Genomic DNA, 27,970 nt, shown 5'->3' on the forward strand with positions numbered 1-27,970 from the left:
GGTTGGGTTAAGACATTCTCCTAGCCCAAGACAACTTAAGAGGTTGGTGGGTGAGATCTATGACCTCAGGGTAGGGACCAGCCTGTAACTCAAGTGGTAGCATTGGAGGTGACTGCAATGGCAGCAGCAGGCAGTCCAGAGATGGTAGGAGACTAAACAACTCATCAAAAAGATATTTAAGAGGAGCCTGACGTGACACTGGCTGCAGGACTAGGTGCTGTTTGGCAACTCTATTGCCCACACACAGTTCTAGGTCACAGTGGCAGGGCAGAGGGAAGTGTTTGTGGCTGGTCAGGAGCAGGAGCCTCAGTACCAGTGCTTGTGGCTAAAGGGGAACAAGGGCCCTTGCTGGGTAAAGACCAGAGTGCAGACCAGGAGAGGATCACACCACACCATCTTGAAAACACTGAAAACTTGCAGTTCCCCAGAACTAGCTCTGAAAAGAACAGAGCAAAAAAGCCTGAAGCTTGGGAGAGCACCCCCAGTCCCAGGTGAGCAGAACCCAACTTTAACCTACAATACAAAGTGAAAAAAATAGGCTGGAAAGAAAAGCAAACAATAAAAGAAAGTGACCATTAAAAGCTACTCTATGTGGCAAGGAATATCAGCCACAAACTCAGAAGAAACCAAGAAAAGTGAAGAAAGTCTAGATGACCTCTGATGATCCCTACTAACTTAGGTCCTATAATTCTTGGAACGGAGAATGAAAAGGGCCCAAGAGTACTTGAGGAACAAGGGGAAATGAGGTCCCAATTTATTTGGAGAAAGGCTGAAACAACATATCTGGAGTGAATGGCCTATGAGAGCCAATATGTTAAGGAAAGACCATGCAGTAAAATACCAAATTGGGCCACAGATTGTGGTCATAGTGGTGGTAGGAATGTCATTTTAAGGTGGGGAGGTACCAAGTGGATGGCATTAAGTAAGGCCACAGACAGTGGCACAGAGTCATTTTTTTTGAGAGGGGAGAGAAAAGGGCTACCCTATCAATAGGTCTGGAAGTGTGACAGTCACTCATGGACCTCATCCCAATGCTGATCAGTACGGAAGCTTTCACTCATCCTGTTTTTCTGAACTGGGCCAATTCACCTCTTTTTAAGGACCCTAGTGTCTTCTGCCACTGGGGCTCCCCGTGTTAGTGCCCGATCAAGTGTATACATTGGAACAGCTTTAGTGCTGATCAGAACTCCTGAACTCCAGCGATATACTAGTTTTAGCTTCTCTAACTAGAAGGGAATATTGGCCTGTGCTTGCTCCATCCCTTCCCACCTAGGGAACTGATCTCTACCAAAGAGTTCGAGAAAGTCCTAATGGACTTTGGGACTCAGATTACACTTAAAAGGCCTTTCGTAGTATAGCCGAACATATAAGTGGAGAATATGAGATTTTCCAATATGGTCTGTTTCTTAGGCTTCAAGGTGGGAGTTAGTCCTGAGCTAAGAGAAATGTGATAACCATCCCCCTTTCCCTGAAGTCAGTCTGAGTCTGTTGTGCTACAGGTATGTCTGGTATAAGGATTACTGTAACACATTTCTATTTTAGAGTTTTAATTTTTAATAAGTTTAAAGCATAGTCTTCTTTCAAGTAGGCATCTCTAATCAAGCAGGGCTCTACTCTTAGTTCCATGGGAAAACTCCCAAAAGTGAGAGCACCTTTTTAAAATGTGAAGCCCAAAGAAAATGTATATTCAGTAGAATCTGGCTATTCGTAAAGTATCTCCTCTCCCTATAGAAATTATATATAGGATCGACACAAATAGACTAAGCCTCTTTCCATGTTCAGGAGAAGTTCCCAGTGCATAAAATTGGAGGAAAGAATAATCAGTGCATGGGACCCCAAGAGAAAAGCTGTATTTTAGGAAACATTGAAATAATGGCTAAATATCTACGTAAAAGTAGTTAAAGGAGAGAAGGGAAGAGAGAAAATATTCTTGGATGATTATGAAATATATCTTATTTACCTGGGAGATTTTACAGTATATTGGGTAGGTTTTTTTTTAAACTGGTCTTAATTACCCCAGAGACCAGAATTCCATATGAGGTAAATATGTTTTTAGATAGTTTTCTAAAATGCCTATAATTTACTCAAGAAAAAAAAAGGACTGTGTCCTCTGGAACCAATCTGGCCTCATAGGTAAATATAAATTTAAGTAGATTCTTAAGAAGCGTATCATGTACAGTGCCTGATGGACTGAAATGTCTTTGAAGATGCTGGAAAGGTCCATCAGTTAAGTATATATTAGAAATGTATTGAAAAAAATGTATCATTTTCTCAGTGGACTATAATTGGCTATGCATAGTAAAAATCCTTATTTTTTTAAAAAAATGTATTCTGTAGCCACAGATTTTAACCCTCAATAACTATTCCATTTTACTCTTTTTTTTTTTTCAAAACGTAGATGCTAAACAACATTAGTGAAACTGATGGAAATGAAATGCATGATAGATGTCATGCTATAATTTACAACTCTTTCAAAGTTTTTTTTTTTCTCCTTTTCTCTTTTAATGTAGGTATAGTCACTAGCCACAGGTGAAGTGTTAAAGAAGACGTAGAAACATCATTCTGCCTTGCTTGCAGAGAATTGATGATTTCAGGTTTGCTTAGCTACACTTAAACTTTTAAAATGTATCTTTTCATTATCCAGGAAGAATTTCCAATCTTAAACATAATCCATCAAAAAATCGCCCTGGAACAACAAGTTTTTCCTTAATGCAGACCATTTAAACATTAGTTTTGTGGATGATTCTTTACTCACCGCAGTTTATTTTCTTTGAAAAAAAACAGTGAAAGTTTGGGAAGGCACAGTGTGGGTTTCTTAGGGAGGAGCCATACATTGTGAGGTACTGTTAATTGTTGCTTTGGGAGATAATGAGGTGGGCAACAGTGGAGGTAGCTTTCTAGCTTAGTGGAAATGAGGGAGAGCTGAAGGATATGACTACACTTTAAAATATCCATACCTGGTTACTATTTTGGTACTGACTCTTTGAACTTTTTTCCAAGTGATCTTGAACGTGGTTATGATCCTGGTTTTTCTCTCAGCCCCTGCTTTATATCTGCTACTGCCTCTGGCCCTTTCTAGCTCCAAGACATGTATACCCAGTCATTGATCTCTGCTTACTCATACCATATTTCTGCCTATACCTCTCCCCTTCTGCCTGTAAGAAAATTTCCATCTGAAACCTCTTTCCCATTTCTCTACAGCAGGAATACTTCAGCAAATACAATGGAACAGCTGCACCTTCATCCCTTGTGTGTTCTGACCTCAGTCCCATTTGCAAGTGGGACTGGTGTTTGGGGGACAATGCATGTGTGATGGTAGGAGGAGTAACCAATATTAGACCCGCAGCATGGAAAAGGTTAGTTTAGGGCAAGGGATATGAAGGAAGGTGTGCTTTCTTGCCTTCAGGTTGGTCAACAAGTATTAATTATCTGCACGGTGATAGCTACAGAGGAAAAGGAAATTGTATTTGGAGCCAAAAGACTTGGTTTGGAGTCTTTATTCCATTACTTACTGCACTTGTAACCTTTGGCAAAATAAATTCTCTAAGCCTCATTTTCTTTCTCTGTAAAATGGGAATCATGACATTTGCTTACTACATATAATAAACCTGAGGAAAGTACTTGATAGATCAAATGCAAAAGGGTTTGTCGTCATGAATTATATTATGAGACACAAAATTATTGCTTTCAAAATGTTCATAATCTCGTTGGAAAGACAAGATGCAGATATCAACAATTAACTATATTCATATATACACAGAGAAAAAAATCATGGGTAGACATATATTGAGTTGAGTGGCACATGCGATAAATATTATGTGTTCAGAGAGGGAGTGAGTCATGGAAGGCTTCTTTGATAAAGTAGAACTTAAGACAAACATAGAAGGTTGCATCAGATTTTCAGGAACAGAAAGGAGATAGGTAGGGCATTATAAGTAGGCAGGATAGTAGGAGTAAAAACGTGGGGAGGGATTGGAGTAAGGCAGTGACAAGGAAGACGTGAACGTAAGAGATGCTATGAAAGCAAAATTCACAGGAATGGTATGACACAAAGCAAGTGTTCAATTAATATTTTGTTTGTTGATGGGAAGGTAGGAAGATAGGGATAATGTTGAGGTGAAAGAGAGAGGATGAATTCTCCAAGGGAGAAAATAAAGAGGAAGCACAAAAAGAAGGGAGTTGAATACATTTGAACACCCAATTAGTAGATAAGAGGAAAAATGGGGCCATAAAAAAAAAAGAAGGAACACTGAGAGATATGAGGAAAATTAAGGTAGTGTGGTCTTAGGAAGGCCAAGTTTCAATAAGGCAGGGATGGTTTATAGCATCAAAAGAGTGTTACATTTTTATAAACAGTCCATCCATATAGTAGGCACTTATTTTAAGCTAACTTAATATTTAATGAATAAACTGATAAGTAAATCACCAAAAAAAAATCTGGAAAACAAGGAGGGGAATAACATCTTGTTTTAAATTATTATCAGTTTTTCAGTTTCCTATAGTACCCATGTGAGAAGATAGAAAAGCAACTGTGGATAAATAACACAATTAATCACTCTGATGAGAAATAGTTTTATTTATTTCCCATCCACACCCTTACCATTTACCTGTGCTCTGACCTCTAATTCCATGGTTCTTTTTGTCTCATAACTTTCTTGAATTACACAAATTCTGCATTGAAAAGGACCTTGGAGGTTGTTAGAGTCAACCTATAGCTGACCAAAAATCTCTACTACATCCCTAGACTCTTTCTGAAGCAGATAGGTCACAGAGTGAGAAGACCTTAGTTAAGATCTGGCCTCAGATACTTACTAGATATGTCACACCAGGCAAATCATTTAACCTCTTTCTGCCTCAGTTTCTTCAACAGTAAAATGGGGGAAAATAGTGTTGTTGTGAAGATAAGATGAAGTATTGGCAAAGTACTTTACAAATTTTATAGTGTTATATAAATTATTATTATTTCATATTATTAACTTTAATGAGACTACTACCCTGTGAAGCAGACCATTCTACTTATAGACAGTTTTAATTGTTAGTAAATTTTTTCCTCACAGAGTCAAAATGTTTCCTACTTTCTCTATGTGTCTCTCTGTGTCTCTCTCCCACCTTTTTCTCTGTCCCTATCTCTCTTTCTCTCTCTGACTATATGTCTCTCTGTATCTTTCGTCTCTCTATATCTCTATCTTTGTCTCTAGTTCTCTGTCTCTCACAGTCTCTCTTACTGTCTCCCATTTTAATAAATTATTACTAGTTTTCCCCTCCATCCAATATCCTTCCTTAAGTGAGGCACTTAGGATTAAACTCAATATTCTAGTTATGGTGTGACTAGGGCAGAGAATAATGGAATTATAATTTCCCGTATTCTGGAAATATACCTCTTTTCATGTAGCTTGAGATGAGGTCAAGTGTCTTAGCTTCCGTGTTTCACTGTTGACTCATTGGATTTGAAGTCAACTAAAACACCTCTTTCACTCCAAACTATTGTCTAGTTTTTTCTATGTTTGTTTATTCCTGTGTTTCTTTTTTTTTAAAATTTGAATGAAGGATTTTATTTCTATTAATATTCTCAGATTTGAAGTCCAACTTTGTCATCTGATATCTTAGCTATACTTACTAGCTTCTTGTTATCTGCAGATTAAATATGTATGTCATCTATGCTTTCATTTAAGTCATTAATAAATATGGAATAGCATTTTTTTGTAGTATCAAAAAACTGGAAACAACACTGATGCTCTTTGAATGGGGAATGGCTGTATAAATTTTGGTATGTGAATATATTGTTATGATTGCACCATGATAAATAACAAATATGAGAAATTTAGAGAAATATAGGAAGAACTGTGTGAATTAATGCAAAGTAAGCAGAACCAGGAAAATGACATTCACAGTGATAAAGGATAACATAACATATATGTTATAATAACAATAACATAAAGGATAACAAAATTAAATGACAATTAAACTCTAGCTGATTTCAATGACAAATTCCCATCATGGAGAACTGATAATGTAACTGATTATGATCCTCTTAACGGAGATGCGGAAGATGGCAACTGTATACAGCCATTCCCCAATGATGCAGGTGAGAGTTGAAGGGGGTAGATCAGGTCGACTTGCATCTGATAATTCAAAGCTTATATGTGACACAAAAGTCAACCTTTCCAAAGTCACTATTCATCCAATGATGCTATATGGCTATGAATCATAGAACAGCATTATCTCCATAACATAAGTGCCCCAAAGGACACTGCACAAATTTTAATAGGCTACAGAATATTATGAATGATAACTTGTGAGCATGACACGATGCAAAATACATCATCAAGTATATGTATGACTAGAAAAGGGCCAATCATGTAGTGAGGATAATAAATGACCTAATGTTTTATGGGTCAAAATTCCTGGAGGAAGGACTTTAACCTGTTATATAGATCCTCCATGAGAAATTTTTATGTCAATTATCTGTGCAAGGATATAAACAAAAATCACACAAGGAGAAGGCCTGAAATAATTGTAATCTGCTTTGAATAGTAGAAGTGCATTCACATAGATGAAATCTAAGTATGAAATCAATCAATAAGTATTTAAGTACCTACATATTACACACTATACTAAATACTTAATAAAAATAATATCAATAACACTTCAAAGTTCGAAGATTGGCTATTTTATATCAATTATGCATTCATTTGGCTATAGATGCATTTAATTAATTGTAATATGTAAACTAACATAGTAATAACTCCTGCAAAATTCTCATAAATGATTTCTGTTATTGACTGAAAATCTTATGTATCAATAACACTTATTATAGCATGACTTAAAAATCATTTGGAAGGTTGGACATATTCTAATTGTTTAAGAAGCTACTTAATTACTCAGAAATTTTAAAAAGTTAATACAAGACTTCAAAGACAATCAAGGCTCTCAGGGACTAATGTCTTTTTGAACTTAGTGCCTACTGACCCAATAGCCCATATTAGTCTAACATGACTGCATTAGCACCATTGCCATTCTAAACTTATTTGCATAAAAGACTTTATAACATTTATTTATTCTGAACCTATGATGTCAATGTTGTAGGGAGTCTCAGGGGAAAAAATATTCTGTGATTTAGATTCTTAGAGAGATGTCTGGGACACTGAGAAGTTAAATGACTTTCCTAGGGCCATAGAGCCAGAATGTGAAAGAGATGGGACTGGAACCCAGGTCTTCCTGACCCGAAGACCACTATCCAAAGACCACTATCTAAGGCACATTTCGCTATTTTAATTTTTTTTTACTTCAGAAACAAAACCGTTCATCATAGCACATGTTCAGAAAGTCACAATGTCATCAGTATGAAGGTGAAATTATATTCATTTTATCACTATAATTGCAAAAAGAAACATCCTTAGGCCACCATTATATCAATCTCATATACAAACAATTCTTGAAATGTAGAAGCTGAAACAAATAGCACCTAAATTCTAACCTTTCTTTATTTTTTCTAGCACAAATGAAACAGATCAAGAAAAGATTTCAGAAAATACATTATTTTACTTCATTTTAAAAGGTCACTGATGAGTGGGAAAAGCCCATTTCAGGATGCTTTGTTTTCAAGGTGAATTATTAACTGTTAAAAGCCTGAGCTTCTAATAAAGGTCGTGATGTGAACCGAGTTGTGAGGGAAACCACAAAGTTTTTTTATTGACAAATACACATTCATCTTGGGCCAAATACTGAAGAAAATATCACTAGCTCTCCATTGGTGAGGGCATATCCATCTAGATTAGTTTAATATAAGTTCTTCATGGGCAAGAAAGGCTTTATTTTTGTATGTGTATCTCCAGTGACTGGCCCGTGGTGAATGCCTGATAAATAGCTTGCAGATCAATAAATCTAAAATGTTTCCCATAATTGTCATTACTTGCCTTTACTCACTGAGATGGAATATCAGGAATAGCTGTGAGGGGTAAGATAAGGGGCATCAGAATTAAATATTTCAACTTTATGTTTTTTTTCATATATTAAAATTCCTGCCCCAGTAGATTCAGGAAAGAGTTTCAGTGTTATTTCTACCTACGCCTTAAGTGCTGCTATCATTATTTAAACTTTTACTTGTGGAGTATTTGAAGGCCAAAAAAGAACATGCCTGAATCTAATTCCTAGTGACAGCTAATACAGTGCATTAAAGGTGTAATACCATACATATGGTAGTTATATATATAAATAGTCACATTAAAAGGGGTTATAACATTCCTAAGACATACTATGTCTAAAACATTTTTAAAAGCATATCTGCAGCACAACTTATCTTAAATTATTTTAATTGGTTTCAAGAAGACTTCAGATTAAGTGATGAGGTTCTGACTTTTACTGATTATAAGAGAGCAGCAAAAGATGAACATTTTGTTAGAAGCTGCATGGCATAATGGATAGAGAGCAAGACTCCAAGCCAGAAAGCCATGGGTTCAGCTCCTGCTTCTGATACTTAATGGGTTTTCTCACCTTGTCTCTATGATAGCCTCTGCAACTCTGAGTATAAATTGCAGAGCAGTTGCTGATCTTCTCCAAGGCATCTAGGTGGCGCTAGACCTGAATCAGGAAGATCTGAATACAAATCCAGTCTCAGATACTTATCAGGTATGTGACCCTGGGCAAGTCACCTAATCTCTGTCTACCTCGGATTGATCAACTATAAACTGAGGATAATAACACTTACTTCCAAAGGTTGTTAGAACTATAAAATAAGACAATACTTGTAAAGCACTATATAAGTGTTAGCAGTGATGATGATGATGATGATGATGATGATGATGATGATGATGATGATAATGATGACCTGTATTGGGATAGGGAGTTTTCTATACCAAAGACATCACAGTCCAGTCTTTATCCCTATACTGGCATCATATCAGTTCCTAAGAAGATGATATTACACCCACAATTATCTATTATTTAGTTTGTTTGAAATTTGTACAGAGAAGCAGCTTGGCTTACCTTAAAACCAGGAAGACTTGTGTTCAAATTCTGCTTCATCACTAGCTGAGTGAATCTAGGATGCTAAGTCACTGAATCTCTGTACTCTATATCAGTAGGCCTCCAGGTCAAATCCAAGCTGCTGACTACTTTTTTTTTTTTTAAGCAATAGGGGTTAAGTAACTTGCTGAAGGTTACACTGCCAGGTGTTTCTGGGTGGGTGCTAAGTGTCTGAGCCCGGGATTTGATCTCCAGGTCATCCCGACACTGGAGCCAGTGCTCTTACTCTCTGTGCTACCTGGCCGCCCCTGCTGACTACTTTTGTACCCAACTAAGACCTACTTTTACACTTTAAAATAAAGTTTTATTTAGGAATTTGTAACCCCAGTCCCAAATCCCATTGGCATGGGACTCTCTCCTTACTGGTGGATATGTCCCTTACATGAGGGATGGGGCAGAATCAGTGAGATCAGGAGGTCTGGCCTTCTTCAGTCCTCTTTGAAGATTTTTGGGTGCTTCTGAACTTCCTCTTTGAGAGGGAAGAAGGAAGAGACTAACCCTACTTTATGTTGCTGAAGGAAAGACTGGGAAGATAAGAGGAGCCAGTAGTCTCCATCATGTCCCTCTCCCTAGTTTTCTAGCTTGGAGGCTTCAGGAAGTTTCCCCTAAGGTGAGATCTAATACTCTTTCTCTTGGTTGAGTTGAGTTATCTTGCTCGCAATGAAAGAGTTCTTTCATTCTGTATCGTCGAGTATATAGTCTACTATGTATACTTTCTATGATTTCTGTTTTATTATGATTTGGAGAAATGTGTTTCCTTGATATTCACTAGGTATGTTCATTCTGGAACTGGCATTTGGAAGGGAGATAATCAATATAGAATTTGGAGTCTTGCTTCTTTCCAATAATGAGAAAGAGCAATCAAAAGTTAGATTGAACCCAATCATATCCCCCAGACTAATAATATCTAAGGAAGAAGAGAGATATAACCCTATGTTGGTATCCTTCTCTCTGAGGACAGCAGAGTTGCTTTGGGCCTCAACTACCTATTCCTCCTTCTGAAAGTAATTAAAATCTCCCTTGGAGAAAGGTGATGGGGAGAAAGGGGTTAGTGATATCTATTCTGTCTCCTTTGGAGCTATCTAATGCCCCACAAACCACCCCACCTCCTTTTCCCCACCCCCACATATGGGAGAACAGCCCTTGAAACTCATGGGACTTGCTGCATGTGAGCCTTCCTTACACTTTAGGGCTACATACACATGGACCCCTCTTCACATGTGAGCTCTTTCATGACACATCTCTCTCATTACAAACAGAAAACCATGATTAGCTCCCCAGCTGCATGAAGACAGACTAGATTTCACCTTTGGGCAACAGTTTGCTAACTCTTGCTCTATATACTTCTCTAAGATGGTACGTTGAAAAAAGCTGTTGACCTGTATTGGAAGAGGATATCTTCTCATCAAGAAAAAGGTATTTCCTCATTTGGGAGTTCCTCAAATCAATCACAGATCTAGTCTCTAGACTTATATTGCGTATATGTCTATGTGTCTGTTTTGTTTCTTCTTACAGAATGTAAGTTTCTTGAGGGCAGGAGCAATTTAATTTTTTTCTCTGAATCCCATGTAGTACAGTGCCCAGCATATGGTAGATGCTTAAGTGCTTGTTAATTATTTAAATGACATTAACAGCTAAAATTATTTTCACATGTTATTCTTCTAATAAATAGAACTAATGCAAAATGCCTTTTTGTATTTCCTTCAAATGCTTTGATTTGTCCAAAAAAGAGAGAAAAAAATGAGTGGTGAGGTCTGACTACTTAGCAATGATTTTACTGTTGTGATTTTTTAAAGTATGAAAATAATCCAGTTACATTCTTTAGCTCGATTACTTACAAATAACTTATCTGTAAAATCAAGTAAATCTGTCAGTTGTGCAAGTTTATTTTTCCATGTGCTATCTAGAGATAAGCAAGCCTGTAATATTAGATTTCCACTGACATAATTGTGCATGAATTCTGATCTGATTTGGTATTACATGGTGCAAAAGGTGACACATTTTCTCTAATACAGCCCATTAGAAAGGGAAAGAAATTGCTAAAGTATGAAATCTGAGGACCCTGATTCAAAAAGTGAGGGACTCAGAGGTCAGCTGGATGGAAAAGTAACTTGTTCAACTACCCCAGGCACTAAACACTGTGACAAGCAAACCTAATATACACTGTAGTTACTCAGTTAGACAATCAATAAAAACATTACATTATCAGACAGCTACAGCTGTATGTTAGTTTATCATATTGCCTTTTCAGTCCTCAAAATGTTCAAGCTTGCATTTAGTAGGGATCACAGAAATGATAAAGATACCATCTCTATTCTCCAAATACACCCAATTAAAATACATTGCTTATATACAATTACCAAGAAACTGTGCTTTTCTGTGTAACACTGCCAGCTGCAATTTCAAAGTCCAAAGTCCAATAAAATGCTGCTTCTCTGCAGTAAAGCAGGAGTGAATGAAAGGAAATCTAGAAAGGATGCCTTTTCTAGGCCACAGTACCTAAACTGTCATTTTTTAGAGATGTTAGTGGTCTTCTGAATTCCAATTTGTTAACCTGAACACTAGGAAAAAGGCAGAACTGAACTGTTTGCCATTCCAAGTTTCCTTTTTTCAAGTGATAAAAATATGATTTAAGCTAGGGTTTTAATGCTATAGAACAATACAATACAAATACAACCCAAACAGAAAGGTTCTAAAAGCTTTTGCTTTCCACTTTCCCGAGGGTTCCATTCACAGCATTTGGCCTTTCTTTGCTGACAATCAGCACGGGAAAGCTTCTATTTCAGGTGTAGGTGACATTAAGAGGCACAATACAGACATCTTTATTTGTTTAACATACGTGTGAACCAGGAGTGCAACATGTAAATTGAATGCCCAGGATTTGGAAATGAAAGGCAATTGCTGGAGGTTGATAAAATTCTAAGGGGGTTTTCTCCAAAAGAGGGTTCACCTGAAAGCAAGAGACAGAACTACTTCAACTCCAGAACTGAAGTTTTGGAAGGATGCTGTTGGCAAGCTCTCATTTATTGGCTAGTCATGGGTTCCAGTCCAAGCCCCACTTAGTGGTCATTATTTGGGCCCCCATGGCTCAGAGTGAGTGTAAATAGCAATTGTTTCTATTTTGGCCAGAAAACCCTGAGGGTCTTCCCCTCCTAGATTGATTTTGTTTTTTTGACTAGATAAAGGAGGCCATTCTTTGCCTATGGGCCATACCTCAGTCAAAGTGAGACCTGGGAAAGACCTTAGTTTAAAAAGGTCAGGGTCTCCCACTGCATCCAGGGCCATCTCCAGTCATCCTGATTTATGTCTTGCCACTAGACCCAGATGGCTCTGGAGGAGAAAGTGATGCTGGTGACTTTGCACAGCCCTGCCTCACTTAAATCCAATTCACTTAGAAGTCATGGCACCACCTTCAGATGTCATAGTCCTCAGACAGACAAGGAATGAACAAATGAGAAAATATAAGTCATCTCTTTGGAGCTGTCTTCCTACAAAATGCCCTTCTCTGCCTGAGAGTCACTCTTTCTTTCCCTCTGTCTCTTAGGAGGAAGGAAAAAAGGAAGGAAGGGATGGGGTGAGAAACAGAGGGATAGAGGGAAGGAAGGAGGAATTGAAGACGGTAAGGAAGAAGGAAAAGAAGGTGGGGAGGAATGGAGGAAGGAGGGAGAGAAGGAAGAAAGAAGAGAAGGAAGAAAAGAAAGAAGAAAGAAGGAAGGAAGGAAAGAAGGAAGGGGAGAAGAAAGAAAGGAAAGAGGGAGGATGGGAAGGGAGAAAGAAATGAAGGGGGAAGGAAAGAAGGAAGGAGGGAAGGGAGAAAGAAGAGAAAGAAGGAGAGAGGGAAGGAAGTATGGAGGGAGGGAGGGAAGGAAGGCAGGAGGAAAGGAGAGAAGGAAAGAAACAAGGAAGTAGAGAGGGAGGGAAGAAAAGAAGGAAGGAGGGAGTCTGGGAAGGGATGAAGGAGGGTAGAGGGAAGGAAGGAATGAAGGAAGGAAGGAAGGAAGGAAGAAGAGAAGAAAGGAGGGAAGAAAGGAATGGAGGATGGAGGGAGGGAAGGAAGAAAGGAAAGAGAGAGGAAAGAGGAAGAGAGGAAAGGAAGGAACAAAGAAGGGAAGGAGGGAAGGAACTAAGGAAGGAGATAAGCATTTATTAAACACCTACTATGTGCCAGGCATTGAGCTAGGAACTTTACAATTATCTCATTTGATCCTCACAACAACACTGGGAGGTACATGCTGCTATTATCCCTACTTTATAGTGGAGAAATCTAAGACAGGTCAAATAGCTTGCCCAGAATCACATAGCTAGGAAGTATCTGAGGCCAGATCTGAATTAAGGTCTTCCTGACTCCAATCCACTGCATTACTCATTTGCTTCTAGTTTCTTTATCTTCTTTCATTATCTGTCTTATGAACCATATGCTAACTGGTCTTTCTCCATCCTCTTAGAGTAGTTAGTACTCAAACCCTTCTCAAATTCACTTGTTTAGCTGCCTATGTATTGTTTTCTCAAACTCCTCTCCCACCATCTACCCCCAAAATAGAAGTCAGCTCTTCAAGAATGAGGATTATTTGCCTTTTTTTCTTACTATTCCCTGTGCTTTGTATGGGAGCCTAGAATATACCAGGTACTTAAAAATGTTTGCTGAGTTGAATTAAATTCATATTCTCTTATGAAACCCTCATTTGAATTTTTCAAAATATAGTTTATCTCAGAATTCCATTTTGCAATCATTATAGTAATGCATTATGGTGATGTAGTGGCTAGAGTGTTGGAACTGGAGTAGGGAAGACCTGAATTCAAATCCAACTTCAGATACTTACTAGCTCTATGACCCTGGGCAAGTCACTTAAGTTCTGCTTGCCTCAGTTTCCTCAACTGTAAAATAGGGATAATAAAAGCACCTACCTCTCAAGGTTATTGTGAAGGTCAAATGGTAAAGTGCTTAACAAACCTTAAAGCACTACATAAATGCTAGCTATCTTCATCATCATCATCATCATCATCATCATCATCATCCTTGTTAATGTTAAAAAATTCAGCACCATTTGAAGATAGATCCTTGCCATCCTAATTCTTTCAATGACTGTGTGATCTTGGGTTAGCGACTTCATTTTTTTGGATCCCAGTTTACACACGATTTCTTGTGCTTAAAGGGAGAGAGTTTGACTTCAACTATCTCTAAGGTTTTTTGTTTTATTTTTTTTTTACAAATACCAATGATTTTTTTTTTTTCTCCTCAATTTTCTTCACACCCTCTTCCTACTTTAAGGACATGTATGCTCAGCCTGCTTTTTCTCTTCTAGTCTCAGCTCCATGTTACCTAGCACTGGTCCTTCTCATTCCCATATATCGAACACTTGTGCTCTCAAATCCAAGACCCTGCTTTTATCTTCCCCAAAGCGTGTCACTCTAACTAGCTGAAAAAAGGATATAATGCCCTTAGGGATTTTCAGGAGAAAACTGGTGCCTGCTTCCCAAGTGGACCAAATTATTAGTGTCCCTATTGTAGGAGCTAGTGAATCTTAGATAATGGGAATCTATTATGAAAACCAATATAATACTGAATATCAAAGCATACATATTTTTCCATTTCTAGGAGGCATTAAAAGGTAAGGCCAAAAAATTTCCCTTTTTAATATCAAGACTCATATTTCATTTTATATAACAAAGATGGGTCTATATAAAACATATATTACATTTTAAGAGGCCAAAACATCATCTCCCTATGACCCCCAATATTGTTTATAGAGAGCTAAGGCAGAATGGAAACCAATTCCATGAAAGCCAACCAAGAAGCTTTAACTCATAAACTGAAAGACCTCCCTAATATGAAGTATTCCAGATTTAACTAAATAATAGTAATTTTGAAAATATTTTACTATATAAACTTAGTGGAGCAGTTAACATGTAAATGTGCCCCCAAAATAAAAAAAAAATTAAAGGTACTTCATGTTGTCCAAGTGTGAAGAAGGAGAAATTACTGGTAAAATATGAAACAGAATATTAGTTCGCTAGTTTAAGCAACAGCAAATACAATATTTTAGATTATACACTTTTGACTACATATATTTCAAGATTTCTCAATTGCTTTAGAAAGTATTTCAAAAAAATTTTTGAAGCTATTTCCACAACTGGAGCTTGTCTAAACTGGTTAACATGTATCGATTTAGAAGACCTATGAAGTACTTTCAAGAGGTAAAAAGGTACAAATGAGAACATCACCTATTATTTTGCTGGAATACTGTTATATATGCCAGTATGCCAGTCATATTAGCAGTTTGAGGGGTGGCTAGGTGGTGCAGTGAACAGAGCACCGGCCCTGGAGTCAGGAGGACCTAAGTTCAAATCTGGCTTCAGACACTTAACACAAAAACTAGCTGTGTGACCTTGGGCAGGTCACTTAACCCCAACTGCCCTCCAAAAAGCAATATATATGTATATACATGTATGTGTATATATATATATATATATATATATATATATATATATATATATAAGCAGTTTGATCCTAATTCAACTTTTTAAAGAAGTCACATTTCTTGTAGTTAACCCAAAGTGTCAATGTAATATCAACCAATTTTGATTAAAGAATTTTGTTGGGGTGGCTAGGTGGCACAGTGAATAGAGCACCAGCCCTGGAATCAGGAGGACCCTTGTTCAAATCTGGCCTCAGACATTTAACATTTACTAGTTGTGTGACCTTGGGCAAGTCACTTGACCCCAATTACCCTGCCTTCCCCACCCCCCCAAAAAAGACCTCCTTTCAGCAGAGTCAAGGTTAAGTCAATGAAGGGAGGTCCAATCTAGCATTTCAGTAACTTTGGAAGGTACACTGATTGCTAGCATGATAGCAAAAGGTGGAGTCATCAGTGAAAAATAAAGGCATTTGGAACCTTTAAAAATAGTCCTCCCTAGTATCAAATGCCACAGGATTCAGTGGGTACCATTGCTGGAACATTAATTTACTTAAAGATTATGTTTATGATTTCCTTTTCTTGTGGATTATGAAGTTGAATTTTGAAATTCAATTCTTACCTCTCGACACAGACAAGTTGTATGACTCTAGGCAAGTCACTTAACTTATCTCAAGCTTAAGACTTTAAATTGTGGAACAGGTGATGATTGGACCTACATTGGTAGAGAGGGTTTCCTTACCAAGAGTCTGCTCTATCAGGGAAATCATAAGTCTAAAAATGATGTGAAAGTTGTACATACACACATATACATGCATATGTGTGTGTATGTGTATATATACATATATATATATACACACACAGTATTTAAAGTTTTCTACTGACTACACATCTGAAAAGGCCTCTAAGTATTCTTCATTTCAGGAAGTTTAAGGGTATGTAGCACCTGAAAATGTAATGACATTTTTTCCCTTCCTGATAGCTACTTCTGTGTTAGTGTTTTCTCCTCAAATCCACTGACAAAAGAAACCATGGATATGAAGAACCTCATTCTAGCCCAGCCCAGACTTAAACCATGTAGAAGAAAAAGGTAAAATTTTATACTGTTATGTGACTGTGGGCTTGAGACATGCTACTAGTTCAATGACATCACAGGGGGGTGTCTTGACTTGTACATGAATTGGATGTAAGTCAGGCAGAGCTGCACAAAGCTGTCAACCTCACTCTCTCTTCCAGAGTCATCAAAGTCCAGTAGGAAGACAAAAGTCAAGATGACTGGAGATGGCCAGGGACGCAGTGAATGCCCTTGGAACCTTTGATGTCTGACCAAGCTCTAAGTATCCTACAATGCCTGTTTCGGCCATCTTCGTGACCAACAGCATAAGTTGTCCTCATCTGCCCTTCTTTGTAGGGGGAGGGGAAGGAGTCTTAATGTTACTTGTAGAAAAACATGGACAAGCACACTTACCTAATTTTTTCTTCATAAGGGATCACAGGATGATATGCAGAGGTAGAAAGGACCTTAGGGATAATAGTGTCATAGTTCCTGACTTCTTTTAAGTTCCAATTATATCCCACCTTCTACAGGAAACCTTTCTCAGTCCCTCTTAATTCTAGTGCCTTCCCTCTGTTAAGTCTTTCTTATTTATCCTGTGTATAGTTTTGTTTACATATTATCTCCTCCACTAGACTATAAGCTTCTTGAGGGAAGAGATCATTTTTTTGCTTCTTTCTCTAAGGCTGAGCATTGTGTCTGGCACATGGTCTAAGCAACTGATAAACGCTTACTAATTGATTGATTAACAGATCTCAACAGAGAATATTTACACTCTTCTTTCTATCTTTGATGGAGATCCAAATCCTTTCAGATATACCTTAGATTTTTAAAAATTTTATTTTAAAGAATTTCCTCCCTTTATCCTTTCCATACCTCCTCTCCTCTAATCCTTCATCTCTTTTTACTCCAGTGAGACTGTTTTATTTAAATATAACTGGAAAATGCTACTTTTTCAGATTAAAATCTTTCCTATCACATATTTTAATTATCTCTTTCCATGCACTCATGGTCTACTTGAGATGCACAGACGTATGCATCTAGGGCATGTTAGCTACACCATTATGAACATGTTTGGGGATTGAGAACTTAATCAGTAAACACAGACTTCAAGAATTAAAGCATAAGAAAGACCTGTATATATTTACTATATATACACATGGGTTTTTTTAGGCAACCACGATATATTTCATGACAATATCTACTTATCTTGAAGTACAGCAACCTTGACATAATGGTCAAAGAAAAAGTAGAGACACCATAAGCATAAAAACCAGAGCACTTTAACATCATTTCTCAACAAACATGGTTAAAATACCATGTCTTTGAATGGACGCTTTTTTTTCCTAAGGAGAGTCTGCATTCTATCTTTGGTTTCCTGAAATCACAGCTGGATCTTATTACAGGCCAAGTAAGAAGCTCCATGGAAAGCGTGCCTAAACCTTTAAAGCTACAAAAAGAAAATTGATCTTCATTAATTAGATGTATAGATTATATAGATTGACCACTGTGTTATTGTATAACACTGTGAAAAAGGTCATTTTATGGTTTGTTGCTAGCTTTGCTCTAGGTAATTTAGCTAAGCCTTATTTGCTAAGATATTTCACTAACCACAGAGACAGGGTTAGGAGGCAGGTCAAAAATCAGATCAAACTGTGAATCTGTGATTGGTGGACGACATTGTACATTCAGAGGATGGTCTAGAACATGCAGCATTGAGAACACAGCCTTATCTCTTTGTAACATTTAATACACAACAAATGTCATCTACAACAGAGCTTAATGTAGTAGTACTGTATAACACTGATAAGTGAAAATATTAACAACTCCGTGGTTCATTATTGAATAATCAATCCTAATGGCTTAACAACAGTAAACCCGAGGCCTGCAATTTAAGCCCTGACTTTCGCCTTTATGGAGACCTCAGAGCAGGATCCACGGAGAAGAGACCTGATGTCAAGATTTGAGTATAGAAAAAAAAAAACAACAAAGGATGCATGTCATGACAAGTCTGAGGATGTAGGGCCTCACCTGAATAGAGATCAGCAACTTTAATGAAAAGCAGGTTTAAATGTTAAAACAGGATAATCTGGGGGAAGATCTGAGGGTCTGGGCTCACACCGGAGAAGGCTAAGCTTCACCCACCTTGACCAAAGACTTCTGCAGTACCAAAGTCAGTGGTGATTGCAAAGATGTGACAGTGCCATTGTTTAAGCTAATTATGATCTTTAATCTGCTTGACTCTCTTATAGCTTTAACTGTGAGATTTATAGAGGGGGCAGTAAGGAAAAGCACTCCAAGCCTAATTCAGAGAAACTACTTCAACTTATGACCAGGCCGACCTTGTCAAGTAGCCAGTGACTTGCACTTTCATTGTGAGTAAGTGACTAATATCTATGCTGGTTCTAAAGAAAGACACTTTTCAAGATCGTCCAACAATCTGCTAAGTGAAAACATATGGATGGGTTTAGGCGAAGCCTGCCAGGGGTCTTTGCTGAATGGAAAACAGGTGCTCTAGTTTCGTGCCATGTAATACCCCATTTACCCCCAAGTCCAAAGGTTACAGGACTAATAGCTGCCTTGTGGTAATCAAGGAAAACTAAGACACTAGCCATGGTGAAACATCTGGGACATATTTTACATACTTGCAACATATGCTTCAGGTTCAATTAAAGTGAGGCTTTGGCACATTTATTAATCTTTTTTACTTTTATCCTATAAGAGAACCCACTGACCTGACCTTACTATTATACCATATGAGAAAACAGGAATAATGAGAGCTGGAGGTCAGTACCTGCTGGCATAGCAAAGACACATTTGTTTCACACACACACACACACACACACACACACACACATTCCATTATGCCTGACTTTACATGTAAACTTTACACTGAAGAACCAATGAATGTTTAAAAGTAGGAAATTGCCCTGCCACCACTGGAACACACTGACATCTAAACCTTGCAGTGTTTAGCGGTGTGTAATCTGTCCAAGAGACGGAAGCTGGTAAATGGGAAAGGATCCTTTCCATATTTCCATTTTTTAATAATAAAACCCCCATAGTTTAAAAAGTCCATGCAAAAGATTTTATCTCCTATTATGAAAGCACTTAAAAATCTATTGTAAATGATCAGCTTTGTCATTTTCTTTTTTGTGCAGGATATGATTTTTATGCTACAAATTGCATTATAAGAGTTTAAAAAAACATTTCATATTACTGAAAAAAGGGTTGGGATTTATGAAAATCAAATGATATTCATTTCATATGGAAAATACACTCTTCTTCTGCCTCCTATAAAAATATAGTTGAATTTACACAGTAATTTAAGCAGTCTTTTTCAAACAACTTTAGTAAGTAGATCAGAAAGTGTATCAGAATCAAGGGGGTGACTTTGAGGCTAGATTAGGATTAGGATAAACATTAGAATAGGATGAACACAGCTCCAGGGATTTTCTGTGTTTTTCCTAATCCGGTAGGTTTTTGCTTTATAACTATGTTTTGGTGAGCTGGTTCAAAAGAGACTCCTTGACTCTCCCCTCTCTTTTCCTCTCCCTTTCCCTCTTTCTCTCCCTCTCCCTGTTCCCATTCTCTGCTCTTACTCTTCTATCTCTTTCCCTTTATTCTCCCCCCAACCCCACCTCTGCTGCATTCCCCCACCCCAAAAAAAGAAAGGAAGATTTTTAGGAGCCTGGGAAGCAAGGAGGTGCCAAGGAAATAGAACGATTTCAAGCAGAAACATTAAAGCAGCAAACGACACTATGGGCCCACAGTTATTAAAATTTCTGGGAATACACATGCTGCTTGGATGGATCCCTTACAGTAGCTTTAATAATAAAGCTGCTACAAGCAAGGGAAAATGGCCATAAATGGATGGCAGCTTAGTGTTTATCAGAAGAGAAATGATGATTCAGAGCTAGCATGTTGAGTTAAAATACAAGCTCTCTACAGCTACACGGCTGACCTTCGCAATAAATCATATCTTTTATTGCCAGAAGTGTATGCTCACATTATTTAACATTAAAAACTAGCACATATGTGTTTTTGCAGAAGGGGGTTTTGTTAGTTCAGTGTTTGATGATACTAAAATGATGTAGCTAATGACTAAATAATGTACAGAAGGATTTCACAGAACAGCTCTCTCAATTTTAAAATGTTTGAAACAGCAAAAGAAAGAACCACTGTAGGAATGTGTGTGTGTGTGTGTGTGTGTGTGTGTGTGTGTGTGTGTGTGTTCCATATTCTTTAAAGCATTGGATGTTAGCTATCTGGGAAAAAAAATCATTCAGGGGATTAACTAATCACTGAGATTTTTTTTGACATTTCTAATGCTTGCTGCCAGCACACAAATTCTTACACTGGTATATAACTGTACATCTCTACTAGAAACAAAGGTCAAAGGCATAAATTAAGATATACTGTTTTTCTCCTCTCTTCAAAAAAATTTCATTGCTTTACTACAACAGGAGTCAGATGAATACTGGTGAAGGTCAAAATTTGGTTTTCTATGCAGAGCAATTTATTTTTTTTTTAAATCAGTCATCTTCTCTCTTTCTTGTTTTCTACTTTTTTTTAGTCTGGAAATACCCCAAGGCAAGCCAAAGGTTGATCCATAGCCCTTTTCTCCACAGCAGAACCATCCTACCAACACCCCCCATCAAAGCAGTGGTACAAGGTCATTCTAATTTCCTCCCCCTGGTTTTTCCCTCTCCCAGGGAGAACAAACAATTCCAGTTGTCCCATCACTTGGTTCAATTAGATGTAGAAACTGTTATTTACTGTGGCCAAAATGCTGTACGGGGACCATCCACCCAGGAAGAGAAATATGTAGAGGTAAGAAGGACTAGGTCTCGGGGCCTATAAGCACAGTACCTATTCCAAAGCAAGTGGACACTGGCAAGAGTTGTGATTATTTAAATGCCTTACAGAATGCCACTCATATATGGGCCATTCTTTTAACCAGGCAATTCATTGAAAATTACAGATGACAGGATCCCATCTTCAACTGATGTGGGACTGCTATTTTTATTTCTTTTTTTTTCTCCCTAAAGTATAGTCCTATTTGTAATACTCAAGACAGGACAAATTTTTGTCCTTCAAAAACAGTTGTCACTGCCGTTATCTTCAGAAGAGCTATCAAGTTCCAGACAAGCTGAATTATTTTTGTTCCTGGCAGAAAAATATTTGACCCAGCTCTGGACAAAAAAGAAGAGGATTTATAGTCCTCTCTCCTTCCGGCAACATCCAGTGGCATTGTTAGGATGATAAACAGCACTGTCCAATTTTCTGGACTAAAACGCTTCAACTCCTTTTTTAACTGTCTGTAAAAACAGTGTCATGTCTAAACTCGCCCATCCCCAGGCACCTGAGCGCTGGGGAAGATAATTACCTTGTCATCTTTGTCATCCTCTTCTTCCTCGTCCTCCAGCATGTCCTCCACCACCTGCAGACAGAAACAGACGTTGTCGTCATGATTTTCAAGAAGAGAATTTTGTTCTGCCAATTGGGAGCTTTTTAGGGATGAAAACTTTATTAACATTTGAAACATGCTGAAAAATAAAATATCCAGTCTAGAGACTGAGATTTGGATGATGCTCTGTCTTTAATTGATCCACACCATCTAGAAGCATGAGAAAAACTATAAATATGCACACGTGTGTATGTGTGTGTGTATCTACATGAAGCATCCTATGAAAAGTCTGATATATAGGATGTGCCAAGAGTCTTAATGCAGATTATTTACATACACACATATACTATATACACAAATACAAACGCACGATGTGTGTATACACATATCCACTCAAACTTTCAGGACAATATATATACATATACAGGTTTATATATGTATATGTGTATGTATATAACTATATCTATATTCTACTTGGGTAAACATTAGACTAGGAATATTTTTTTTCTAGCTCTCGTTATTCATATTGTTCAAGCACTTTAGATTCAGGGCAAACTTACTAAACATTCAAATGACTATGTAGGCCTACATTTCTTATTCATCAAAAGTGTTGGTTTGAGGGAAAGAGTATTGGGTCAAGAGATAGGAAACCTAGGCACTGATGCTGTTCTGCCCTTAGCAAGAAGTATGACTTGCTATGTCACTTTACTTCTATGAGACTAAGATTCCTCATCTGTAAACTGAGGCTGGATCAGATGATCTCCTGGTTCCAAAATTAGGTAGCACCAGGAAGAGCTGGGTTCAAATCCAGTTTCAGACATTAATTAGCTGTGTGACCCTGAGCAAGTCACTTAACCTCTCTCTTTCTCAATCTCCTCACTTGTGAAATGGGGTTAATAGTACTTACCTCCCAGAGTTATTGTGAGAATCAAATGAGATAATAATTGTAAAGCACTTAATACAGTGCCTGGCACAGAGTGGGCATCATATAAATGTTTGCTATTATTATTGTTATTTGTCATCTCCTGTGTTGGAGAGGAATTATGCTAGCCTTCTTCGGGGCATTGTTCAATAGCATGGGATTCATACGGGTTGTTGCCTGAAGTGAAGTTTCAGGCTACAACAGTTGATTCTTGATTATCTATGGACATGGATCATGGATCATCTACTTTGTAGATTATCTGAGAGAAGTTTTTAGCTCCAAGCTGGTTCCTTCTTGCCACTTCTCACATTTGGAAACTTCTTTCTCTTGTTGATTGGTGAGTGGTATGAGGATGTAAATTAATTTAAAAAATTATGAAGGCAAAATTTCTAAATAAAGATAATTTAATTTATTTTGAAATCGACTTTAATGATTTTTTTAGATTTTCTAATTGGGAGTTATTCATATCATTCCCCCCTTCTCCTCATACACATCATTGCCCATAATCAAGAGTTGACCATACTTCATTCAGGTACTAGGTGATGCAATAGATCGAGTGATGGGTATGGAGTCAGAAGACCTGAGTTCAAATCTTGCCTCAGACAATTACTAGTTGTGGGATTCTGGGCAAGTCATTAAATCTCTGTGCCTCAGTTTCCTCTTTAGTAAAATAAGATGAATAATATCATCTAACTCCTAGGTTTATTGTGAGGATTAAGTGAGATATTTATTACGTGCTTCGTAAATTTAAGATGCTATATAAATGCCAGTTATTATTATTGTTATTTATTACTATTATTATCACCTCATGGTTCTGTTCATACACCCATACACATACTCATATAGACTGATGACCTCAGTGAATATGAACCAAAAAGAAATGGTTCCTTACATATAAAATCCAACCACTTAATGCACAACCCTTAATTTTCTGATTGCCTGTCTTTTTAGCTGTGATTTCATATATGTAGGTGAGGAAAACTCTCTACTAGTGCAAATTGGCAACTACTCAGGAATTTAGGTTAATGAGTTGCCTAGATGGAGATTAAATGATTTGTCTAGCATGTCAGAGGTATAACCTGAACTCTGGGTTGGCCTGACTTGGAGACCAGCTTTATATCGACTAAGAACACTACTTCTTCTGTGACAAATTATTAGATAGGATGTGGTTGTGGAGTATGTTTAAATCTTCCTCCAAAAGATTCCTGCCACCTTTAAGTATAGTTGACTTTGTTTGCTTCATATAAGCATGGTTCCCATGGGGATATGCAATTTCTTTATTTTTTTCTTTTCGGAGGGCTATTGGGGTTAAGTGACTTGCCCAAGGTCACTTGGCTAATAAGTGTTAAGTGTCTGAGGTCGGATTTGAACTCAGGTCCTCCTGATTCCAGGGCCCATGCTGTATTCACTATGCCACCTAGCTGCCCCCAGGGATATGCAATTTCTAGTAATGGTCAAGAGATCAAGATACCTAACTTAATAGTTGTTAGTACAGTTATTTGAATTAGTATTTGCATAAAATTCTAGATAATGCATTTTTACAACATATACAAATCCCATACACTAAAAGCAGTGAGCTTTTGACTGTCCTATAAATATGACAATACATAAAGATATTTTAAAATATGCTTTACTGCCTTGGAATGTGTTATAGGGAACATACAAACTATTCAAAAGTTCTTCTAACACAAATCCATTAAAACATATTTCTTAAAAAGGTGGGTGTGTGGGGCAGCTGGGTGGCACAGTGAATAGAGCACAGGCCCTGGAGTCAGGAGGACGTGAGTTCAAATGTGACCTCAGACACTTAACGCTAACTAGTCGTGTGACCTTGGGCACGTCATTTAACCCCAATTGCCCTCCCAAAAAAAGGGCAAAAAAAAAGGTGGGTGTGTACTAGACCATCTCTAAAGTCTCTCCCAACTCTAAGATTCCATTGTTCTAGGTTTGAATGTCAGCTGACCTACATAAAGCATGATTCTAACTATTCCGAGGGATAGTTGTACTACCAGACTTTGTTCTTGATGAGAGATGTGTTGGAATTAACTCTGATGGGTTCAGAAGAGTCAGTGTTAAATTTTCTGTGTGAGCATTTATACCTTGGAAATTGGATATTACAAATCAGGGCTTGATTTATCTCTTTGTTGAGTGTTTAGACTTTAAAAAGTGATGGAGAAAATATTATTAGTGCAGATTAAACTTAAAAGTGTATCATGTTTATAAAAATGTTCAATATTTACCACCACACTGCTATAATCTTAGTGAGTTCACAGTTATTATTAGTGGCTCTTAGCCTCCCTAACACTAGCTATCCTATAAAAACAACTAAGGCAGATCTAGTCCAAGCCCTCATACAGAGACAAAGTTTATAATGCTTCTTAAATTGTTCCTTCATAAAAGGAAGGCAGGCATCATCTTTCCCAGCTCTTTCAGTTCTTTCTTTTTACCATTTCTAAATCATTCCTGGCTCTTTCCAAGACTATCTATCTATGTTCCAGGCTCAGTTCCACCTGGGACTTGGGAGTAAGGAGGACTTGAGTTTAAATCTTCTTACTAGCCATGACTGGGGAAGACAATGCAGTTAACTTGTCTGAGCCTGTTTCATCACCTGTATAAAAAGTACAAATAACACCTACTGTCACAGAGTTACTGTGAGAATCAAATGAGATAATGTACGTAAAACCCTCTGAGCAGCCAGGTGGTGCAGTAGATAGAGTGCAGGGTCTGGAGTCAGGAAGACTCATCTTTCTGGGTTCAAATCTGGCTTCCAACATGTACTAGGTGTATGACCCTGGGCAAATCACTTAACCCAGTTTCCTCATCTGTAAAATGAATTGGAGGAGGAAATGGCCAAGACCAAGTGGGGTCGAGAAGAGTCAAAAACGACTGAAACAAATGAACAACAAAAATGTAAAACTCTTTACAAACGTCAAAGCACAGTATCAATGTGAGCTATTAAATTGCAATGACATCACACAAATCTTCAGTCAGAGAGTTTTATGCAAAAAGATTTAACCAGTTGTTTGGTTTCTTTTGCAGAACATATTTCCAAGCTACATGAACATTTTAACATTCATGAGATCTAAGAGCTAGAGGGGACAAGAAGCAGAGAGTTCATCTAGCCTAGCCCTCTTCATTTTATAGATAAGGCAGCTCAAACTTCTGTCTGAGGATAGAGATTTACAAGAAAGGAATACTAGTATTCTAGAGTCATTACAGATATACCAAAAGCTGTATTAAATGCCTAGTGGGAAAGAGGAACGTTCCCTGGAATGCTAGGGAAGGGAGTGGCGCTTTACTAGCAACCCCAATGTTCATTTTTCTTCTGAGGGGAGTATAAATCACAAGATAGTACTATGAATCTGAAGGAAATGGATCCAGTGGGAAATTCTACCATTCAGAGAGTGAGGAGAACTGTATTGATTGTTTATTGTCTATTTATATGTTTTCTGGATTTGCTTACTGTCACTTGACATTTCTTTGTGCTTTTTGCTTTTTCTGTACATTGAAACAAAAACTGTCCTATACCCTATACCATTGTTACCTTTAGTGCTTAGATAGGAGCTGGGAGTGTTACATTTGTAGAAACTTATCCATGAAATATATTCAAAGATTTCCTCTTCAGGGTAGAGATATTAATATTTTAGAAAAATTCTCTATATATGTATAGTCTAAAACCCAGAGATGAGTGACTCTGAGTCACAGATTATAAAGAAGGAGGCATCTTTGAACACTCCATCTAACTACATTATCTATAATTCTATCTCTTCTTTCAAAAAGCATTTGTGGGTCACTTACTGTGTGAAAGGTGCTATGCTAGGTGCTGAGATAGAAACCGGGGCTACTAACCCACACATAAGGCTCCCTGTGGACTGCATATTGACTTCGTTTTAAAATGTAATATTATCTATGGTTTTTAATATTTTATTTCCTTTGTTAAATATTTCCCAATTATATTTTAATTTGGTTCAAGTCTACTAGGGAGGGGTGTGGGTCACATGTTGCCTGGAGGCCACATGTTTGATAACTTTGCTGTGAGATACACACATATACAGGTGCAGCTTCTTCTAGTAGAAATTTAATAAGAAAACAATGTGTCAAAGCTATGATAACCTTTTATAGCTTTTCATCTTCCTGAATTCGCAAATATATATAAACATATATGTGAAAAATAATACTAACCATTTGTACTGGGTGGGCACACTAGATGCCTCCCAAACCAGGCTAGAGTAAGGGTAAAAACCACTGGAAAAAGTCTGAAAAGAAAGTACAGTGCTCTATGCCAATATCAGCAGCACATATGAATTACACTCCTATGATTCTCCAAGGTGTAGTTCCTTCTCTTCCACCACTCCCTTGGAAAATAAAATACCCTCTGCAGATCTTGGGGAGATATAATGCCTTCATTTCTCCCTTAAAACCAGTAAATATCTCATCTAAAATACTGACTGAGAAAAATCAAAACAAGAGATCAGATATACCAAGCTGAGCAAAATGGACACTATGCCATTTACTGATGTGATAAATGAAGGCCCCATATTAACAAACTATTAATAAAAGTATAACATTAAATGGACGTACACCTACCTATTTAGCCTGCCATAAAATAAAAAATAAACCCACTGGAAAAGTTCACATCAGTCACCTAACAAGACCAAAGTGACTCAACCGGGGAGATTTAAACCTATTACAAAGTAGAGATAAAGTAAGGCAAATCTTCAAGAAGCTTTCAAATGTTTGTCAGGAAATCTAAAACACAATTACTGAACCACTATCCTAAGAGTTTGTCGTCTCTGCTTGTGCCAATTTAATTTTCAAAATGCCAAAACATTATTAGTCCGTAAAAGCAACAAGCAGCCTACCTCACACTTTCTGCAAACCAGCTGTGAGCCTGATGTGCAAGAATTGCACAAAGAAGGCCTAGAGAATGGGCCTCTTCATTTGCAGAACTCAAACTGTTCCCACACTGCACAAACGTGTAATTGGATACGCACAATTGCTCTACAAATGGGCAGCCAGAACCACCCAACACAACAATTTATTTTTAAATTTGGCAGAAAAGTGTTGTCTTAGGGAGACTAGCTTTGTGTGGAGTTTCAGCTCTCCAAAGAGTTTTTAATGCCAAGTTATAAACCCCTAAAAATAGG

At 37.6% G+C, this 27,970-nt stretch overlaps 1 protein-coding gene across 6 annotated transcripts in view; it reads right to left on the reverse strand.

The window, feature by feature from the left end:
- Nucleotides 1–27,970, reverse strand: part of MCTP1 (multiple C2 and transmembrane domain containing 1) — a 495,837-nt gene that overhangs the window by 74,021 nt on the left and 393,846 nt on the right. For all 6 annotated transcript variants that reach the window (XM_069085117.1, XM_069085113.1, XM_069085116.1 and 3 more), the window contains one exon: nt 21,881–21,934. In XM_069085117.1, the coding sequence (XP_068941218.1) occupies nt 21,881–21,934 (54 nt within the window). The remainder of the gene's footprint in view (nt 1–21,880; nt 21,935–27,970) is intronic.

Source organism: Petaurus breviceps, unplaced genomic scaffold (assembly GCF_028583685.1).
Source record: "Petaurus breviceps papuanus isolate PSGF00001 unplaced genomic scaffold, PetGlider_PUasm1.0 175, whole genome shotgun sequence".
In the NCBI taxonomy this organism is placed as follows: domain Eukaryota; kingdom Metazoa; phylum Chordata; class Mammalia; order Diprotodontia; family Petauridae; genus Petaurus; species Petaurus breviceps.